Source organism: Archocentrus centrarchus, chromosome 14, assembly GCF_007364275.1.
Source record: "Archocentrus centrarchus isolate MPI-CPG fArcCen1 chromosome 14, fArcCen1, whole genome shotgun sequence".
In the NCBI taxonomy this organism is placed as follows: domain Eukaryota; kingdom Metazoa; phylum Chordata; class Actinopteri; order Cichliformes; family Cichlidae; genus Archocentrus; species Archocentrus centrarchus.
The window spans coordinates 21,942,974-21,965,714 of NC_044359.1; the positions used below are offsets into that span (position 1 = coordinate 21,942,974).

The 22,741-nt window shown below is 40.1% G+C and overlaps 1 protein-coding gene across 1 annotated transcript in view; it reads left to right on the plus strand.

Annotated features, from left to right (window-relative positions):
- Positions 1–22,741, plus strand: part of LOC115791752 (neurexin-1) — a 109,841-nt gene that overhangs the window by 21,097 nt on the left and 66,003 nt on the right. Inside the window, 12 exon segments of the mRNA XM_075074422.1 lie at positions 996–1,097; positions 1,100–1,135; positions 1,137–1,160; positions 6,396–6,825; positions 7,541–7,924; positions 8,824–9,027; positions 12,538–12,564; positions 17,608–17,727; positions 17,802–18,183; positions 19,238–19,428; positions 19,625–19,798; positions 22,129–22,248. Coding sequence (XP_074930523.1) covers positions 996–1,097; positions 1,100–1,135; positions 1,137–1,160; positions 6,396–6,825; positions 7,541–7,924; positions 8,824–9,027; positions 12,538–12,564; positions 17,608–17,727; positions 17,802–18,183; positions 19,238–19,428; positions 19,625–19,798; positions 22,129–22,248 — 2,194 coding nt within the window.

Genomic DNA, 22,741 nt, shown 5'->3' on the forward strand with positions numbered 1-22,741 from the left:
TAGTTAGCTTTTTATACTAGTATATTTTATATATATATATATATATACAATATATATAATTTGTCTTCCTTGTTTGGTTCATTCATCTTTTGGTCCTGTCGACTGATCACCCATGTACTGTATAACCTAAAGCTAGTGGGTGGAGATTTGTACTGGATTTTACTGTTTCTGGTTTTCTGCGTTTGTATCCCCTCCCTATGTGAAATCATTGCACTGTCTCTGATATTTTCCAAGCTAATGATCTTACTGAAGGATTTCACACACAATGTATTTCCACTCAGGGTGACTGTGTATGGCCATCAGACATCGGAACGATTAACTGAATCTGTGACCATACATGCTCAACATGTTTGTATTTATTTGTTTGCTTTTAGATTATATGCAATTTATTATATGCAGTGCAATATACAAAGAAATTGCTTTCTGTTCTAGAATTTCCTGAAATGAAATAGAATAATGCTCCCAACAAAGAAATGGTAATTGTTTTCACTTATTACCCCTAAGTGGGAGCTGTTACATTTGTACAGAATTACTTGTTACTGTAGGCTTATTGTCATGGCAACAAGCATATAATTTTTACTTCTATATCCCTGTTCAGCCGTTCGTTTTCTTCCCTGTTTACTGATGACATTGATAGGAGAAATGTCTTGCTTTGATGGTGCCAGTGTTCAAGTAATGCAGCTTGCCATCCTGTTACCTTTAATCACAAATTAACTGTAGCATTCCAAATTGCTTTGGAGCCAAAATATCAGTGGAGCCAATATTTGTGATACGTTGACTCCACTACTATCATGCTGGTTTATCAGAAATGGGGATCAGCTGAGATTAGTGAACCTTTCAAAGCTGTTCTTGTAATTGCCTTCAAGTGCTAACATTAAGGCATGCTCATTTCAAATCAAGAAATGAAGCGTGAAATAATTAGGCTGGTTCTTTCTACTTGGTTTAAACTCTTGGATTTTATTTTCCTCACATTTCATTGACTGTTCTTCCTGTAGGTGACGATCTTGGTGGATGGGATTCTCACCACCACCGGCTACACCCAAGAGGACTATACCATGCTGGGCTCTGATGATCTCTTCTACATAGGGGGGCAGCCTAAACACAAGCTGACCTGCCAGGCTCCCCGGTCAGCAACAAACTTCATGGGCTGTCTGAAAGATGTGAGTACAGCTTGACCTCAGCTTCAGCAGCGAACTGGAAATACTATCCAACCCTCCTTAGATAGCGCTACCCTTTAAGCAGAGCATGTTCTACGTATAGAAAATTACCCCTCACACTGATATTGATTCTTCTGTTGTAGGGTGTTTGAAGGAGAAACTTTTAGCTGGGAGGTGGTGCTGTGCAGATGCGTTTATAGATTCCTGTGGGAACCCCTTTGAGAATGTAGCACTGATATGCATACGAAACAGATGCATCTCCTGTTCATTCCTCAAACACAGTCTGGAGCTGGTTTTCATCACTTCTGCTGCATTTTTTAAGCGTTTTTAAGTCTGACCTGCACCTGTCACATTGATTATCTTCAGCAAGCAAGTAAAGATCACGTCCTTGGTGATAGATGTTTAGATAAAGTAGTTAATTATGGGTTAATGCCCAGTTTTAGCCGGGTCTCACAAATATTTAATGAACTAGGCCATCTCATAAAAAGCAACTGATGTTCTGTGAGCCTTAAAGTGAGAGAAAAGCTTTCCCCTTCCCGGGACGTATTAGGAGGAGACGTGATTAAGCAGGCAGCCGTTTGATATTTAAAAGTCACATAGACATCAGGGAGGCAGATTTTCTTTAGGGTCAATACCCAACTCATACAACTGAGTTTACTTCTGTCAGACATATTTACGTCACACAATATAAGACCATTTATTCCGTAATTGCTTATAAACTCTTACTAGCCTCCTGTCTTGATCCCCATTAAATCCCAGCTCCACTGGACTCACCAGGGAGAACAATGCACCAAGGACAGAACAGACGCATCACTTAGATATAGGTTACACAAAATACACAAGGCAAATAGAGTGGAAATAACGTGACTAAGCTAATAACAGCTGCGCCAGGTCGGAGTATAACAAGCAGCAGCTTCATTAGGTGTGAGAGTTTGGCAGTTAAAAGAACTGTCTTAGTAAAAGTAGATTAAGGACTGATTATAGTTGGGCATGCCCTTGATCATCATCACTGCCCTCGTCTGAGCTAGCATGAAGATTTCTTCATATTTTGGTTTCAAGTTTCTGCTTGAAAAAAGCTGTTTAAATTGCCAAGTGCTAATGACAAAGCAGCCAGCTGGTGTAGTGGAGAAATGAAACCTTCAGATAATATTTTGATTAATTGGATTTTGCGAGGCGGCATGTAAAAGTGTGAATTTTAAAGTTCAGTCAGATGGTGCATACAAAAAGAAGTTAAAGACATCTATGATTTTTAATTAATTTATTTATTTTAGCTTTTCCAGCTATGTGTATTACAGTTTTGATAATTCAGTATGCTGTGATTACTGCGCACTGGTCCAGGTTAAATATATTGGATGTATTTTCATGCAACTGGACAGTGAGCTGAGATCTTCTTAAAAAAACAAGGATCATAATTAACTTGCTGTTGTCGTCATAAGGTTTGTGGGTTTTAGGTGAGTAGTCTCAACAACCTGGCTGGATTGTTGTGACTTTTGCTACATTTAATCAGTTAATTAGAGGGCTTTGGTGATGTGTTGACTTTTCATTACTGGTCAGAAATTAAATTTGTCTACTTCTTTGTCTGTTTTTACCAAATACCAGTGAAGTAATTCCTTTATGCCTTAGGTTTGTGTGTGAAGTAACTTATGAATGTACAGTATGTATGAACGGGTATTTTGCTCAACGCACCCCTGTGCTAGACCCTGCATTCATGTGTTCCCTGGATTTGTTCTATTCCCTGAGTCGCAATTTGACCTCAGTGCATTCATGTTAATAAAGTAATTTAGGTCATTTAATGTGATACCAGGGTTCAAAAGAGATGTTATGAAAATTGATATGCAGTACATAAATGTGTAAGTTTCTTAACCCACTCAGATATTTTTCTTCCACTCGTCACACCAACCTTCCTTCACAATATCCACAAATCTTCTCCGTGGTTTCTGATGTACTCATTTCTAATCTTGTCGATGGAGTATTAGGGCCACATTAAGAAAAAAAATTAATAGAAGAATCATTTTTATTATTATTGTTGTTCATTTTCAGAATAAAGTCGAGATTTCGAGATAAAAGTCGATAAAAGTTTTCTCAAAGAGCTATTTTGACTTCATTCCCAAAATAGTATCTCAAGATTTATCTCGAAATTTTGTCTTTATTCTCAAAGTTTAAATAATAATAGAAAAGCTCCTGCTCTGCCTGCAGTGGTGTAGCGGTAGAAACACATTTGATGGTTCGGTTTTCAACCAGACACACAAATCCCCTTTGGAGTTGTGCAGGAGGGCATTCAGTGTAAACCTCAATCAAACATGCAAGCTACCTGCTGTGGTACGCCTTTGTGGCAAGGCAGCAGCTCAAAGTAGCTTTAATAAGAAAAGCTCCTTTGTTTGCTATTGTTCATTTTGTCTTCTCAAAATGAAAAGAACAAACAAATCCTTGTAATATTTATTTTAAAGTGGCCCTGATACTCTTTCACACTTGTCCATCCTGGTCACTCCCTGTGAAAGTCTTAGCATCTTCTCCCCAACCTCCAGCTCGCGCTCCTGTCTTATTAAATTATATTGAGTCAAAAAGTCAACACAGTTTGCACAGATATGTGGAACGTTTTCATTTAAATTCAATACCGAAATGTTTGAGATAAATTGTCATTTCATTTTTTTCTATTAGCAGTATGTGTTAATAAAACACATAACAAATATTTAAAGGAACTATTTTTACTGAATTATTGCAGTTGCACTGTCTACATCATTACTATGCAGTTTGCATCTACTAAAGCGAAAAAGGAGATGTTATTTATGGACAGGTTATTGTCCCAGCACTGCTGCCAATGCTGCAACCTCCGCTCTGTGGGCGGTGTGACTGGTGATGGTGTTTAGACCTACTACTGCTGCGTGTAGTCACACAGTCGCACTGTAGGCATGCAGGAAGAGTGTGACGGGATAAAGAGTCATGAGGATGGGTTGACAAACCCAAAAAGTCCCGATAATGAGTGTGAGTGCTGACACAGGCAGAGTTGATCATGACTGGATCAGCATCCCAGGAAATTTGGCAGTCAGGTTCAGAGATGTGTCAGTCCAAAAGAGAACACTTGAGTTTGATGATGAAATAGAAAAAAAAACAAAGCTCTGGTATTCACACATGTAGTACATCCAGCTCATATATTATTCTTCTTGGTCCATGTAAGGGAAAAAAGTGAACAGTGAAGAAAATATTCATATTTGGGTGGGTGTTTCTGTCTTGTTTTACTAAATGTAGTCAGTTTAGGCCATGAATAATCTCCCTAGATGTTTCATGATAGTAAATGTGAGTGCTGCTGAGCAGAGGGCATCAAGTTCATCAGTGCAGGAAAACCAGTGGCAACATTCAGATGAATGTCACGACCAGCAGGCAGAGATGAATCTGTTTTTGAAGTCGCCACTGTGTCGTTCGTCATGCTGCAGTGTGTGTGTGTGTGTGTGTGTGTGTGTGTGTGTACCTTCAGGATATCGCACACCTAACCATTAGCTACTTGCTCCTTAATGCTTCGCAGATTGCACCCAATTTGGTTATGGAGAATGTCTTCACGCAGCTGTTGGGAGCATCATTCTCCCACAGTTTGTTATTCTATACTTCTTGAACCTAAATGACACAGGGATTTTGCCAGCTGACACTAAAGGGCTTTATTCCTGTGTTGTGGGATACCGTGTAATCCATGTCACAAACAACAAGCATCTGAATTGGTGAAATAGGATTCCACTTCTTGTTTTGTCCTTTGGCTTATATAATAGCCCTGCAGAGGTCAACAGCGTCTTTTTGGAGCCATCTGTGCATTTTTGTTGGTGTTGTTAGTTGTTTACTGAAAACACGCTGCTCCCTCTTTGTGTAAGTGACTGTCTTGATTGACTGTCTTCCCATTTTAAAATCGCCTGTTACACTCATTTCTCGATGGTCAGTTTCACCATCTGATTTCACTGCTTAATTAGTCACACTGAGGCAGTGTGAAGTGTGATATTGGCTCAAATTGCCTCTCAGCTCTGCTGTTAGTCCTCTGTGCTGTGTGGTGTGTCACCTCAGGCAGTGACTGGTTGCAGAGTGATGTGGCAGATAACAGTGGGCTCGGGGTGACTTACAACTGATACAAAATGAGACAAGGACCGTTGTTTCCTACTGTGCATATTGATGAAGCCAGAATGAAAGCAGAAAACACAACAAGAAGACAAAGAAGCCGGCATAGGCATTCTGTCTGAGTACGCTTTAAGTTTAAACAGGGCATTGCCTATCTAATGTATGCAAGTAAATATATGTATAAAAAGTTGTTTTTGTATTTCACTAAAATATTCAATCAATAGCAAGATATTCCTCAAAGGCAAATAAGTTTCTCATGTACATTTATTCATGCCGGAGTGCAAAATCAGATATTTTTCTTTTTTTTTTAACGACTGTTCTGCTCATCACGAGTTCATGTTTACTAATTTACCCATTTTAAATAATAAATTTTGTGCTGAGCTTGTAAAGGGTCAAGGCCGCCTTTCTCCCACTCACCATCTCTGCCTTGACTTGATCTCTTTCAGTTTACCTCGGTATAAATACACCAAATTGTTTGCCATCGTGTGGGTGCAATGTTCCTCCTCCTGTTCCTCCGCTCTGAATTTAAGATGATTATGTCAGACCCATTGTGCATTCCTAAATGAGCCGGTTAAATGTCTAAAATATAAATGTTTGCATTTGCATCTATATCTAAATGTTTTTTGTTTTTTTTTGGGGGGGGGGTTGCAATTTCACAAGCGGTTTAACACCTGCTGCCTTCTTGTTGTTTCATGATAATCTCCTCATAATTTGCTAGTAATTAAAATATTTTTATGATCAACCTGAAATCATGCAGAATAAATATGTTGAACTGTGCATGCTTCCTTGGTCTCTGCATAGATATACATGATGCACAAACAACCTCAGTGTGAGTGTGTATGTATGTGTGTATGTATATACTGTATATGTATATATATTTTGAAGTAATGTAATTGCTTCTCCAGCCATTAAATGAAAGGTGCCAGTTTAGTTTTGAAAAAAAATCAAAGTAAAATCACTTTCTGTCTCAGCTCTGGTTTCAGGAGTGATTCAACACGTTGTCGGCTGTGTGCCTTTACGAAGGCTGCGACAGCGGTGTCCTATTGATTCTAGTATTTATTGATGACTAATATTCAACCTTTGCGCTAAATTCATTCTGCTTTCCAGCTGTCGTCTCACCATGACATCTCTCTCATTTATTAGGTGGTCTACAAGAATAATGAGTTTAGACTCGAACTGTCACGGCTGGCTGAGCAGCGAGACCCCAAGATCAGTATCCATGGTGACCTGATATTCAGCTGCGAAAATGTGGAAGCCCTGGAGCCGGTCACCTTCGACACGCCGTCTGCCTACTTGACTCTGCCCAGGTGGAACACAAAGAAAACGGGGTCCATATCTTTTGACTTCCGCACCACAGAGCCCAGCGGCCTTATGCTGTTCAGCCATGGCAGCCTGAAGGGTGTGCAGCCTGATAGGAAGCCCCGGGCAGACTTCTTTGCCATAGAGCTGCTCGACGGATTTCTGTTCCTGGTCATGGATATGGGCTCTGGCAGCATCAAGATGAAAGCCAGTAACAAGAGGCTCAATGATGGCGAGTGGTGCCATGTCGACTTCCAGAGAAAAGGGCGCAATGGTAAGAAAATGTGGTGCATTTGTGAAAGCAGAGTATGCCTTCTGTTTGCTTCTGCTGCCGTGTTTCTCCAGTTTTAGCTGTGGAGCAGGCTATAAAGGGTTCCAAGCTGTGAAATCGCCATATGTCAGCGTGGATACAGTCACTCTGGCACGCTCCTGCTTTTTATTCACTGCAGTGAAACATGCATGCATATTAGGCTTTAATTACAATTATATTTTTAGTCGCTGTAATCTACATATGACATTTTGAAATTTGTGTTAACCTATTTAACAAGTGGCCAATTATACAGTTGCCAAACTCAAATCTGGAATTGCCTGCCTTATTAGTTGAGTACATGTGTCTGCCTTATGAGCAGAATAAAAAAAGAGCATTTCTTCTATTTCTGCCTTCATGTTTCTATAAATAAATTAAATTTCTTCTCAAGCAGAGTAATATGACAATGACGAGTCGCCATTTAGAGGTCGACACATCTCCAGATCAAGTTTAGTTTTTGCTTTAGCTCCAAAAAAATAAAAAAAACTACTCCCAAGGACTGGCAGTGCATTTTCATTATATTCACTTTTTAAAACAAGCAGCCTGGTGCCCACTTCCTCAGTCTCACAGTTTGTTCTTGCCTTTCATTCAGCACAGCCCACGCACACACCTGTCTTCCTTTCTGCAACAAAAATATATTGTATAAGTGCAAGTTGACTCACAGTTAATGCCTGGCCCACAGGCTTTATTTCAGTCAACAGCCAGAGCATCCCCTTTTCTGCTAATGAAGGCAGTGAGATCCTTGACCTGGATGGGGACATGTATCTTGGAGGTTTGCCAGAGGATCGTCAAAACCTCATGCTCCCCCCTGAGGTATGGACGGCGTCCCTCGGACTCGGCTACGTGGGCTGTGTGAGGGACCTCTTTATTGATGGACAGAGCCGTAACCTCCGGAGGCTGGCAGAAGTTCAAAGCGCCACAGGTGTCAGCAGCTTCTGCACCAGGGAGACACACATCAGGTGTACCAGAGACACATGTGCCAATGGTGGACACTGCAGAGAGGGCTGGAATCGCCACATTTGTGACTGCAACAGTACTGGATACCTAGGCCCCAACTGTGAGAAGGGTAAGAGCATCTAAGAAGGACGGTAGTAGATGGGGGAGGATAAATGTGTTTTTCTTTTTTTTTCTTTTTTAAAAAAAAAGGTGCTGCTAAGCTTTTAGCACACTTTGGCTAGTATTTTATTCATTAACTTATGTGTGTAGTGGCTTAAAAGTCCCTTTAAATATAGAAACAATGTAGATACAGAGAAAATTCATTATCAAGAGGACTTAATGCTTAGGCTACCCAAACAATAAGAATTTCATTTGCAGTTACATTATGATCACACTGCCTAATGTCATATCTATTCAAATGAGAGGCATGCTCTCAATCCAGAATAACTCTCCAAATGTACAAAGCAACCTGGAGACAATGACAGGACCATGGAAAATGATGCTGTTTTTAATGTAAGCCATTCAGCAGTAAATTGCTGTGTTTACCTACAGTAGAGCAATTCATTAATGGATTGTGAGTATCATGAGGTTACCAGTGTTATGAGTATTTCATCAGAAATGCAGTGGTTCTTCAGCAGAATGATTCGGCCTGAATCACTCTGCATTCACCATGCAGATAGCTTCCTCACAGAGAGGCCAAATTACGCAGATCCATTGGCAGCTAATAGTATGAGGAATGAAAATCCCCCTTCTATTGCACTATGGTGGGAATAAATCCTTCAGAAATTTGATTGCTGCTGCAATCTCACCACACTCTCTGTGTGCTCCAGGCTTTTTCTGCCATCTGGTGCGACTGATGAAAACTGCAATCTAAAAGGATATCATGTCGTACCCAAAATAATCTCAGACTGAATTTAGATTTCATTCCATAAATGCCTCTTCGTGTTTTTAATTTCACGCTGTGATTCCCTGTGGATGTCTGCTAACATTTTTTTTTTTTTTTGTAAAATCCACTTCCTAAATCTGCAGAGGCCACCATGGTGAGCTATGACGGCAGCATGTATCTGAAGGTGGTACTGCCGAGGACGCTGCACACAGAGGCCGAGGACGTGTCGGTGCGCTTTATGTCCCAGAGGGCCTATGGGCTGCTGATGGCCACCACCTCCCAGCAGTCCGCAGACACCTTACGTTTGGAGCTGGATGGAGGCAGAGTGAAACTCACTGTGAACCTGGGTAATGCTGCTGCGGCAAATATGAGCACATATGCAGTCCCACTTGAACTTTTAGGACATGTTACTTAGACAGATATCTCTGTGTATTTGTTTTGCCTGAGGCTCTCCCATTCCCATCTACATACACAATATATACAGTGGCCTAGAAAAAGAAAAGCACATCCCCTGGTTGTTTTGCATGCTGCTATAATTTATTGCAGAAGCCTGCAGTGGTTCTGTCAAATTTAGAAAGAGCAGCTGGGTCTAAGTGAAAATGAATGACTTAAATAATGAATTATCAGTTTGAATTAAAAAGTAGCATAATGTGATGTCATTAGGGGATATCCTTTTCAGTGTTCTTTTTGGCAGCTTTGCTTTGATTTGCTTAAACCAGGAAATGAAAAATCATTACAATTATAATGAAAAACAAGAATAAAAAATATGTTTATTTCTCATTCCTCACTCTCTTTGCTCCTCAATCTAATCCCATCTAAAATTAACTATAGAAAGTTTCCAGCTTAATTCCATGAAAACCTGGTAAATGTTAGAAAAGTAGCATGGAGTCTGAATGTGTTTCGGCTAAGTATACGAGAGTGTATACTTTTTCATTTTCTGGCAGAGGGTTCTGTACTTAGACTGATCTGGTTGCACTTCCCAAACCCTTATCTTTAGGTCATTTAGGGCTAACTAGGATAAAATAAGCACTGCCACTATTTAACGAATAGCATTGTGCTATTTTCCCCCTTTCTCATAGTGACAGTTCAGATACAGAAAAGACACATAAAGAGAGAAAAGGGTGGTATGATATGCAAACTTATTGCACCAATATGCAGTTATTTCTAAAAATTTACTTTGAGGTAGAATCTAGGTAGATTCTAGAGGTAGATTAAACTGAAAGATATATTTTGGGATTATATCTTTAGTGAACGCTTTTGCTGTCTACCTCTGTAGTGCAGAGGTAGACAGGAAATTTTTATGCTGTAAGAGGCAATGCTTTTTTCATAGATTACACGTAACAAAATACAAAAAGCTCTGAAAAAACAAGGGGTTTAGTGCCTTTTTAAGCAACTGTATAAGTGTATGTATATTCTGCTTTATCTTTCTCTCTCTCTCTCTCTCTCTCTGTGCCTCTCTCTCTCTCTCTCTATCTCACACTCTTTCAGTTCATCCCGTGGTCGGGTCCCACCTGACCGTCTCGGCTCTTTCAGCCCTTCAATGGCTTGTCTGCAGTTCAAGGAGAAGGCAGTCAGAGACCTGATCCGTCACTACGCTGAAATATTACCGCTTAAACTGCTCACATTGTAGATGTCACCATTGTAGTTCCTTCCCCTCACATTTACTGGCCTTTCCCGTTTAGAGTCGCTTCACTGAACAGAGAGTACCAGTGATGGCCATGCACACGCGCGCACACACGCAGACACACACCTGCAGCAGAAAGTCTCTGGTCTCTGGCTGTCTGTATCCACTGCTCTGTGATGGTTGACAGCTTGAGAGCACTCTGCAGCCACGATTTACACCGATATATTGAACTACAGTTGGTTAAATTGGCTTCATTATTCAGAACATGCAAATGATGTGTGGGAGAGCCAAAAATGTGAACATTTCAGCTGGATTGAGAAGATAGTGACTGTTGTAGATATGAGAAAATGTTGGCAAGGCATTGCATTTGTGCTGTTGTCACTTTTTTCACGGTGTAATTATCATTGTGGCTCCAGGTTGTGCAAATCGCCACTTTTCCTCTGTATGTAACTTGGAAAATATATTACCGTCAGGCTTGCAAGACAAGCAGCAATTTTTAACAGCAATTTGAGACGAAGATGGATCAAGAGTTGGGCTTTTTAGTAGAGGTGCACTAGGCTACCAAAAATTAACATTGCTAGTAAAGAATTTCATAATCTTCTCAGCTGTAATTAAATGTGTCACAGTAATATGTGCATATATAACACAGTTCTGAATAATATACCTGCAGTGTATTAGCCGTGGGCTATGTGCTAATTGAACTCAGATGGTTAGATCCTACAGGTTCTTCTTCTTCTTAAAACTGCTCCCTTTAGGGGTCACTACAGTGGATCATCTTCACCGTCTCTAAACCATACATCATAGCAGGTCTCAGTATCATCACATTAACCTTCCCTTTCACTCTTGCTGCTATCCTTCTGTCATAAATCCCCCCTGACACTCATCTCCACCCAGTCCACCCTGCCTGCACTCTCTCCTTCACCTCTCTTGTTCACTGTCTGTTGCTTTGAATAGCTGACTCCAGGTATTTAAACTCATCCACCTTCACTACCTCTACTCTTTGCATCTTCACCTTTCCACCTGTCGCCTTCTCATTCACACATATGTATTATGTCTAACTTTAATTCCTCTTCTCTCCAGTGCATACCTCCACCTCTACCTGTTTACTACTTTCATAACAGTTCACAATGTCACCTGCAAACATCATAGTCCACAGAGACTCCTGTCTGACCTCATCTGTCAACCTGTCCATCACTATTACAAACAAAAAAGGGCTCTGAGCCGATCCTACCTCCACCTTGAGCCCATCTGTCACACCTACCGCCGCTGTCTCACTGTCCTCATACATGACCTGCAACACCCTCACATACTTCTCTGCTACTCTTGACTTCCTCATCCAGCACCACAGTTCCTCTCTTGGCACCCTATCAAATGTTTACTCTCGATACACAAAGACACAGTGCAGCTCCTCTATACTTCATCAACACTCTCAAAGCAAACATCACATCTGTGTTGCTCTTTCTCTGCATGAAGCCATACTGCCGCTCGTTGATCGTCATCTCTCTTCTTAACCTCGCTTCAGCTATTTCCCATATATTCATGCTGTTCAGGTTGCTCGTTGTTTACTGTAAATTCAGTACAGCCTCAGTGATCGCGATGACCGTCTGTTGTTCAGGAGCCACCTGTTCTCTGCAGTAAAGTCATTGTGTCTATTCTTTGAGAAATTTTAAGATGTTTTCTTGTTTCTTGTGTTTGTCTGCATAATTATCTCCACATGAGACACTCAAATCTAAGAAATGAGTTCCATTTTCCAATTTTGTTATCCGACAATTGTCCTCACAGCAGTGTGAGTTTGCTGAAATACCCCCAAAGAGATGTAGGTGGAACCATCAGTCATGTTATCTGAAACAGATAAATCCTGGCAATTCTAAACGCAAGCAGTCGTAGCAGAGCTGGTGTCGATGCTAAAAATAATACTGCTGCACCTCTACTTTTATTGTCCATAAAACTCTTATTGATCCCAACTTTGACCTGGTCTGTTGTACTTCCAGCAGTGCCAGACACATGCTGGGGTTTTTTTTTTTTTTTTCCCCTTTCACTCACTGTTCCTTTTTTTCTTCCTCAGAGAGGAAGGTGGCGGTTTAGACTCTCGAGGCTGTCCCCGGATGGTGGGCTCTAAAAAGCACTGAATTGTCTGCAGAATGTACCTTGAAGGATGTGAAATATTCTCCTCTTGTGCTGTTCTTTATTTTTTTTTCTTTTAATCTCACCATCTCACTCTCTCTCTCACCAGATTGTATCAGGATAGACTGTAATCTCAGTAAGTGTCTCCTATGATTATGACTATTTACTGTACCATGATTTAGAGAACATGCTCTGTGGTATATTCATATGCCTCTATTCCCACATGAAAGAGAATATAATTCATTTATTCTGCTGCACAATTGTCTTTGTTTACTGTTGCTGTTATCTTCCTCACAAGCATCATTATAAAGATAAGAACATGAATGAGACTTCACTGTGGCACGCAGCTGTACAGTCGAATATAATTGGGATCCTGTTGTCAGGAAATCTACCGATTCAAATTAGACACATTTCCAGTGTAATGATGCTGTAATCAAATGTAGCTATTTTTGACATACAATGGTCTACTGTTGGGCTGCCAATGACTCTGCCATTCATCTGCCTGTGACTAATTTGCTCACATAGCTGATAATTGGGTACAGTTAAAGTATAACCCATAATTTTCACCAGCGAGAGAATCAGTGTCTTACTCTCACTTTAGAGAAAAACAAGTGCTTTATTGGGGGTAATCAGACTGCAGTGACAGAGCAGGGATAAACTTAAAGGTTAGAATGAAATCAGATCAATAGAGGAGCTTCACAGAATCAATGACTTGTTTTAGCTAAAATGTTAATACGTGTAAAAATAGATACAGATTGTTGCAGACAGTTTCTCACCTTTTTAGTGGAGTGACTGTCATGAAACATGTTCCGTCATTTCATATCTTTTCAATACAACGACTCTGTTTACTCTAATTACCCATCCCTCATTAACAGATTAACAGAGACACGTTTTATCATTAAACATTTTGATTGCAAGGGTATCCTTGACTAGATTCAGGGTAAAATGTAGAATAAATAAATTGAAAAATTATTAAACTGAGAAAAAAAAAAAAAAACATAGGCCAAAAATATTCAATAAAGACAAGAGAATATATCAAAAAGCTTTCCACGAAGCAATTTTTTTTTTTCTTTTTAAATAATTTAGCTGACCCCAAAGGCGAATGAATACTAAAGTGAGATCTTCCTTTGGATTAACAGAATAGATTTGCTGGTTTTCCTGCGCTCTTGTGAAATGGAGTGGTAGTTTAGGTCGCACCACAGTGATGCTGGAATTTATGATGCAGATTGTTGCTCTCCCCTGATAGTGGGAGACAGGCAATTTAAGTTTGGGTTCAGATTACAGCAGCGCGAGAAACAGATAAAAACTATTGCCAGTGGAGAGGTGAGCGGCTCTCTGATTTAGATCATCCTATACAGAGGAGGCTCATGAATGCTTCTAAAAGTTATCGCTATAATTGAGTGCAGCCTGAAAGCTTGTTTCCACCTCTCATGTATGCATAATTCCTTGATACTTCAGAATAAAACCTTTCAGCGTTCATGTTATAAAATGATTTGCTGAAAAGCCGGAGCATTGCCAATTATTGTGTATTTATAATCATGAGAGGAAGATGTTCCATTAAAACAACTATTTATGAACTCTCAAATGCATTTGACAATGAATCCTGTATAACTGAAGAATCGATAACCCACAGTCAGTAAGGCGCAGGTTTAACAGCTTTTACAATACAGTTTTACATAGATTTACTGCACATGTATGAAATTATTGAACTGCTCGTTATATTGAATCAACTACATTGTCTTTCCCTGCTCAAGGTGAGTAAAGTGTGTGTGTGTGTGTGTGTGTGTGTGTGTGTGTGTGTGTGTGTGTGTGTGTGTGTGTGTGTGTGTGTGTGTGGTTGGATCGAAATTAGGTGCCTGTGTACTGTCTGTGACCCAGCTGCATAGAAGCAGTTTATGGCCACTTTAAATGGTTTATTGCACTCAGTGAAAAAGACACAGATTAAATCTTATGCAAAGAAAGCTTAGCAGAGAAAAATGCATTGAATTTTGGTTGCTTATCTATTATCTTCATCAGATATCTTGCCCAGGAAATTTTCCTCTCTACCAGCAGATGGCATTGTATCATCATGCATTGTCCGCTGTATTTGCACTTCTCTGCGTGCCAAATGAAGTGTCTTCTATGTCCATTATACTGCTTTGTATCCTGCATCAGTGGCCTCTAAGATAGCTTAACTGGGCACGTGGGAATGAATGCCTTCTTAATGGTTATTCAATACTATGATATACACAGATCTAAAGTGCAGAATTACCTGCTTATATTATTGAGACACCAAAAACAGCGCTTTCATATAGTCTGCACTACTTTTTTAAACACATTTGCTTTGGCCACTTTAATGGATTACCTTTGAGCTTGATTGCAGGACCAAGAATTCTGATTTCTCATGCAAGGTATCTTTAATATGTAGCTCACTTCTGAAGGAATCTGGGAGAAAGCCCATCTGCAACAGCTGCTTGGAAACTGTCCACAACTGGATACACAGTGGGAGAGTAATAGCTGTAAGAACAAACGTTGCTGCAGTGCTGTTGATTAATTATATGCAGTCTGGGAAATCATGGTGCACACACTTTTGAAATGAAGCATTTGTTCTACAAATTTGCTTTTTATTAACACGCATTTCCTGCAGTCAAAGTCTCAGCTCACTCATAACGCTGACCTGTATAACTCCACCATGCCTTTGAAGTTATTATTGAAAGCATCAGTCAAATACAACCGGGGATCAGAATGGACAATATGGACCTTTCTTTCTTTCAAGCTACCGAAGCAAAGGCACTTTGAAAGGAGGCCCAGTTTCAAAGGGTTTGCAATCAGATGGCTGTGGCGAATACACGTCCCATTCCACCATTTTAATACCCTCTGCAGTGCTACAGATCACTATTTCACATATAAATATATATTGAGAGACACTGATCTTGGTGTGTATGCATTGCATGCATTACCTCACTTTCACTGCTGCAACTATTAAGACTATTAATACTAATAGTTGCAGAGATCAGGTCCAGGCTACAGTGGAAAGCTTCTTTCTAACTCCACACCCATGGATTCCATTCATTTTTAAATATTAATCAAGCTATATTATTCATATTCAAGCTATATCAACTAACATCCCACCTCTCTACTATTGCAACCACACTACTGTGTTTCAGTAAGGGGCCAGAATCACTGGTGCCTATACCCATATTCTTTTTGTTGTTACAAAAAAACGGATTAAAAGTAGGATGGTCTTAAAGAGAGAGGAGCTGTGTTTAATTTGGATTAATTTGGAACAGTGAGTCATGCAAAACTGCTCTACTCTAAGTTGTAAATTAGCATAGTAGCATACTAGATCCCCTTTAAACCCACATTCTTTCAAGTAACCAGCAGGGGGCAACTGCTCTGGATGCTTTAAAAAAAAGTCTAAGACAAAAGGCCCTCCGCTCTCTTTATCAGTGATCTGAGTGAACAGTTTCCTGATGGCTCCTGATGGTCTCAATCGCTAGTGTCAAGTCTTGAACATAATATTATACTCAGTTCAGTCAGCAGTGGGTAACAGCACCATGGTTATGTCCACCTTCAGTCTGTTTATATAATAGGTGTCTTTTATGTGTAAGTCTCAGCTGATTATAATCTCTGGAATGCTTGCTAGTTCTACAAGACAGTGAATTTTAACTAGGTAGCTGTGCTGTTATCCCAGCATGAAAAAGAGAAATGGATCTGCTAGAAAAAATAGTAATAATCATTTGTGGTTGTACCTGTACTACTACACATACTCAGTGAATATGTGCGCAGTCCCCTAACTGTACCCTCACTTTAGGTTAGCCCTTGGCTGCACCCCTGAACGCACGCCTGTTTAATTATTAACTAATGTTCTTTAAATGAATTCTCTGAACTAACACGATGCTGTGTGAATGTGCACAACCAAAGCAGATTTGCAGCCACTACTGCACTAAGAAGAGTGCCCTGAATGTGATTCTAAAATGTATTGATATGATTGAAGGCATGTTCAGTACTGCACTGGTAGTATCAAAACTTTTGGCTTGATCTGTCCAATTATAATCTAATAATAAAAACAGGATTTGATGTGTAAAATGTTTAGAAATTCCTGTTTTAAATATAGCTTCAAATATCTAACAAAAAAGATCTTCCTTCTCTTTTTCTTAGAAGAAATTTGACTTGTATCATTGTATGGCTTCATGTTGCTGACATTAGATAGAAACACAGATAAGCTCAGTAGTCCATACTGTCTTGCATTCCTCTGTTGCCTCTTTCATTACAGAAGATCTCATCTGTGCCTCTGTTATCATGATAGTCACTTACAGGATAAACATTTATGTTTTTTTGTTGGATGTGAATCCAGCAAGTTGTGTATTTTTCATTTTCTATGCAAACACATCAAATATAGAGGGAGCGGGATTTGATGAGATTGATCTTTCTGGCGTGTGTAGTCAATATTCAGCAGGGTGACGGTGAAATGATGCAGTGTGCTATGAAGACACTTGATATGCAGCTCTGGACAAAGTCTCAAGTCACCATTTTATTTCCCTGAGGATGAAACAGTGAAGTGTTCGGAAACCAGTTGATGTTTTCCATTTATTGCCCTCTGTACGTCCCCTGTAATTCTCCTGCACCCTGAGCTCAATTAGACAGACAAACCCCTAAAGGCGCAGTCAGCTTAGGCATGGCCAATTAGTTTCCCAAGCGATGTCAGAACTCCTTTGAACTGCTGTGTCGGCCTGTTGCATAGGCACTGATTTGGGATGACGGTGCTGCAGTGGCAAGCTTCTGCACTGTGACCTATTTTGAAACCACTGAAAAAGACTGAGGATAGTGCAGAAATTCAGGAACTCAAAGCTCCGTGTTTGAGACAGGGTTCCAAATACTGTATGGTCCAACATGTTTCGCCAATAGATATCACCCAAATGACCCCACGCAGAGTGGGCACGGGTATGTCATGCAGTATATTTTAAACATACAGATTTGAATGAGCTCTTTTGTAGTTGTTTCTCTGTCTTATTTCCCATATTGCTGCGTATTGAATGAATGCAAATTATTGCTTGCTGGCTTGTGGCTTTGTGTGTGAGTGATAAGTAAATGAATGTATGCGCCCTGAGAGTGCTTCAGATGTTGAGTGCTTTGTGTCGAAGGCTTGTGCACTGAGCTCATGTGGTATGATTGTCACTTGACGCTTTCTTCCTCTTAGGCAAGGGACCAGAGATACTCCTTATAGGCGAGAAGCTGAATGACAACGAGTGGCACACAGTGAAAGTGTTGCGGCGTGGGAAGAACCTGCAGCTTTCTGTAGACAACGTGACTGTTGAAGGTATGGTAGGGATAAAGTAGCTATAATAGCAAAAAATGTATTTTTCAGTTTTAAAAGGACGTTTTGTTACTTAGGCCACATGACGGGCGCCCACACCCGCCTGGAGTTCAACAACATTGAGACGGGGATCATGACCGAGCGGCGTTTCATCTCTGTGGTGCCTTCCAATTTCATCGGCCATTTGCAAGCTCTCTCCTTCAACGGGATGTTCTATTTGGACCAGTGCAAGAATGGCGACATCTCCTACTGCGAGCTGAATGCTCGATTTGGCATGAGGCACATTGTTGCCAATCCTGTGACTTTTCTAACACAGGCCAGCTACTTGGCTTTTTCCACTTTACAGGCCTATGCTTCCATGCACCTTTTCTTCCAGTTCAAGACCACTAGCCCCGATGGGCTGATCCTTTACAACTCCGGAGATGGAAGTGACTTCATTGTGGTAGAGCTAGTCAAAGGGTAAGTACTACTGTCTAATGCACATGCAGGCCTGTGATGAAGAAATATAAAAGCGGTGAGAGTGGAATTTATTTTTTTTATGTACTGTATTTCAACCAAACAATATTTGTCTTGGAAAAAATAAAGCATGAAGAGGAGCTTTTCTTATTTCTTGTCCTCAAAATTACCTAATCATAATTCATATCTTGGATCCATCAGCCTGCAGCACTGCAGAAAGACACCAAATGGCTTTAAAATCATTTGTTCATTATAAATAATTCCGTTAAAGGGAGACGAGCACAGAGAGGAAGCGCAAGTTCAAAAAAGTCACACTCGAGCACATTTGGCATTTTGACACCGTCGCAAATACGTTTCAAATGTTTTATTCATCGTAAATAATTTTTGTTGCAGATACAATCGCAGAGAAAGGTCGTTAAAACAGAGCGAGCAAAGCAACAATTGTATCTTCCCACTGTCAGACCTTGCACAGACTTTCTCCCAGTAAGCAATTAGTCAGCGGGAAGCCTTGTTCAGCTCGGGAGCCTGCAGCAGAAGCTCAGGCAGACAACACAGACAAAAAATGGTTTCCAACACTTCTGTCATAGTTTTCCGGCTGCTCGGTGTTTATGTGTGAAGTGTAGCAGCTCATTCATGGATGTTGCTTTACTTTGATTTAAACAAGATGTCGTTTTTGACAGTATTCTGTCTAATGAGTCAATTTAATGTCAACATATTGTTGCGCCTAAAGCATTACCTTCTGTGTTTACATAAATTCTCTGTTATTTATTTGAGTAAAATACTTGAATAAATTTGAGTAGTTTGAGCCCCAGCAGTTTTAGAGCCACAAAACAGATTGGTAGACAGAAGTGTGCACAGCTGCACCGCCATGCGTGACACTGGAATAATTTGAACCATGCTTTAATCATATAAAAGTCACACACACACACACACGATGCTCTTACTTATTCGCTTGGTACATAAAAGTGGTATTGTCGAGTTGCTGATGGCATATGGTATGTGAAGAAATAATTACACATAAGAACTCGTGTTTGTAAACATTTGTGTTGTCATGCAGGTACATCCATTACGTTTTTGACTTGGGAAATGGGCCGTCGCTAATGAAGGGAAACTCCGACAAGCCACTAAATGACAACCAGTGGCACAATGTGGTGATTTCCCGTGACAACAACAATGTGCACATCCTCAAAATTGATTCTCGCACTGTCACCCAACACGCCAACGGAGCCCGCAACCTGGATTTGAAAGGTATTGTTGAAGGCATAGCCAGTACCTGCTGCAAATAGTAATGCAGGACATTCAGTATTCACGTTTGTCCTGTCAGATTTTGCATTTTGAAAAATGATGTGTAAAAATTTGCTCTGAAACACCCATCATATTGCAGAATTTAAAGGGTCTACATGTGTAAAACGTGCAATTCCTAATCAATTCCTGAATCTTAAAGGGGAGCTGTACATCGGAGGTGTTGGGAAGAGCATGTACAGCAGCTTGCCCAGACTAATAGCATCCCGGGAAGGATACAAGGGCTGCCTGGCATCTGTGGACTTGAATGGAAGACTCCCTGACCTCCTAGCAGATGCCCTACACAAGGTGGGGGAGGTGGAACACGGCTGTGGAGGTGAGGACATGTGAAACACCTGTGAATCACTCGGTGTTCTGATTTCATTGTACTTCGCAGTTGTTACTCATGAAACGGGGGGAACCGGTAGCTGAAAATTAATTACGCCTCATTTGTTATGACATTAAACAGCTTTGTTGCTCAGTTTTTTATTATTCCTTCTATACAATCTAACATGTAAAAGTGTCATGTGGCAGTAAAGGCATTCAGCTGCTTTTATTGACCTCTAACAAGAAAGCGCTCAGCAGAGTGGACAGTTCTGCCAAGACTAAGTAGTCATGAAAAATCTCAAATAAGGTAGCCATTATTTAACAAAAGCTGCCCTGGATATGACAGAATAGATGTATACTGCACGTGTTTTTGAACTATGGTGGTGACAAGTGGAGCAGGTCAGACATTTGTCTCTGTCAGTTTTGCACCTTTATTAGTTACCGGTGAGGAGGTTCAGTCAGTGGAACATGAGTCAGATGTGCATGAAGGATTAAAAGTTATTAATCTTTCTGCACTGTGAAAAAATAAAAGCGGAGAAAACTCAAAATATCAAGTGACCTTTACTCAGTAAATTTGTCCGTTGTATTGACTTTACTGAGATTTACACATTTAGACACAAGTTTTGGCAACTTGAGTTTCTTTGTTCTCCTAGTTCCAATACTCCTGTCAGGTTAGCATTAAAATTCTAGCTTCAGTGACGTATTTTTAATTTTAAAAGACAAAGAAATTCTTGTTGAGTAAACCAAAAAAAAAAAAAAAAAAAAAATTACGTTCCCGTTTGCAAACTGGGGCCCTTCAACATTTTAGGTAAGTGTACTATCCACTACACTACAAAAGCTCACAAAACACTGCCCTGACAAATCAATGTCACTCATGTTGCTATAGCTGTATTTAAGGACCACTGAATACAGTGAAGAGGACACAGCTGAAAGTTAGCTTCAGCGTTGCTGATTTTGTGAAGCATCACATTGTTTTGAATAAGTAAAGTACATGCTGCCTGGCCTCAAGTGCAATACCCCTAAATTAAACATATGTGTGTTGCTGAATGAATTCTTGAATGTTGTTCAACTCCTACTGAGCTTCAATTGCTCCAGAAAAGTAATTAAAACAAGATTAATAGTCAAATCTTTAGCACTGAAGTTCCCTTAGCTTTTGAAGTAAAGATTCAGAAATATTTTCAAGTAACTGTTGTCAGTCCACATGAGGTGCATACACTGTTGGCTTGTAACCCATCTGAGAAACGTCTTCAGTATCACATTGCTCTTCCATCTTCCTGTATCTTGTCACCCACGTGGAGCTGCTAATTAGCAGTTAAAGCATGCTAGTCTGGCAACGGTTGTAATCTTTGCAGATTGTGCACGTAACAAGTAAAAAGATTGCTTCCCTGTTTTTTGTAATAACTTCCCTCTAAAAAATATCAAGGTATCAGCAAAAACTGTGGCCCATTGTCAGGTGATTGAACCATTCAGGTTCCTTTTCAGTGATCAAGTGAAATGTCACCATTGTGTAAGCTAATAATGCCACAGAGGGCAAAGAGGGCATGCATGCTGAAAACTAAAGTGTGTGTGTGGAAGTGTATCCATACACTTCAGTCTTATGTGAACAACACCAATTAAAACTTGTGCAGTCAATTGGATGGGCACTGCTCAGAGAAGTGCATGCATGATGCTATTATCTGCGGAGAGGTGGGCAATTAATTTTCCCAAGGGGCAGAGGCGGCAAAAGTACATACATTCTTTACTTAAGTAGAAGTCAAACTGATTATATTGGACTGACTTTGGTGCTAGAAAATGTGGCTCAGTGGAGCAGAAGAACAAAAGTTGCCACAGTGATGCAACGATATACAGACAGAGTTGACTACATAGCCTTTAGTGCTTTGAGTAGTTAATTGGGATGTGTGCCTTGCTATATTGTAGTGTTGAAGTTTAATAAGAGAAATAACAATAAACACATTGTAGCAGGTAAGAAACCTGGAAGTTACATTCACACTGCCTGATTTAGTGATCAGTGCTAACTGGTTACGGATCTAAACTGACCTGCATGTGTGAAAGAGCGACTGGAAAGACATCACATTCAGCATGCTGTTGTATCGAAGTAAACACAGACGTCCAGTCATGAGCAGATGGCAACAAGGACAAGGATACAGAGAAAAACATGACGTTTTTACTTATGGCTTTTTTGTGGAGTTGATGTGCAGAAATGGACAAAATCAAACTGGTTTCCTGCCGCTTGTTACTTTTGCTCTATTTTATTTATTCCGGTTGACAAGAATTGAAGATGTGTGAATAAAGTGGGGGGGAAAAAACGCACCTGCTGCATCTGCTGTAAACACCCCGCAGGTCCCAGCACCACCTGCACAGAGGACTCCTGCCACCACCAGGGAGTGTGCCTGCAGCTGTGGGAGGGCTTCTCCTGTGACTGCACCATGACCACCTACGGGGGGCCTTTCTGCAGTGACCGTAAGTGTAGCTGCATTACACCTCACAGAGAAAAGTCTAATTGAGATGATACAGATCAGATCTTCAACTCAAATAACACCAACAGAAAATGATTTGTCTTAAAAAAAAAGAACAGGCAATATATTTTTTTTTTAATGCGGTCATTGGATTTTACCGCTTTAAAGAGATTACAGTAAGGAGTGTTTATTAAACAAAAGTCTAAAAAAATGAGTGCAAAATCAGACTTTTAAGATTAATAATGATGTTCATTGTGGGACTGCCCACTTTGATTTTTTTTTTTTAATGAAATGAAACCGCCTCCTCTAAGGTAGTAAATCAAACTGAGGATTCATGGGATCAAGGTAAAGCATTGAAACACTACTCACATAACATTCTAAAAAAAACAGTAATAATGAGCATTAATAATCAAACTGTTATTCAAAAACTGAATATGTAAATTTGCATATACTGTGCCTACATTTGAATGCATGGTCATGTATTACAGTTCTAACTG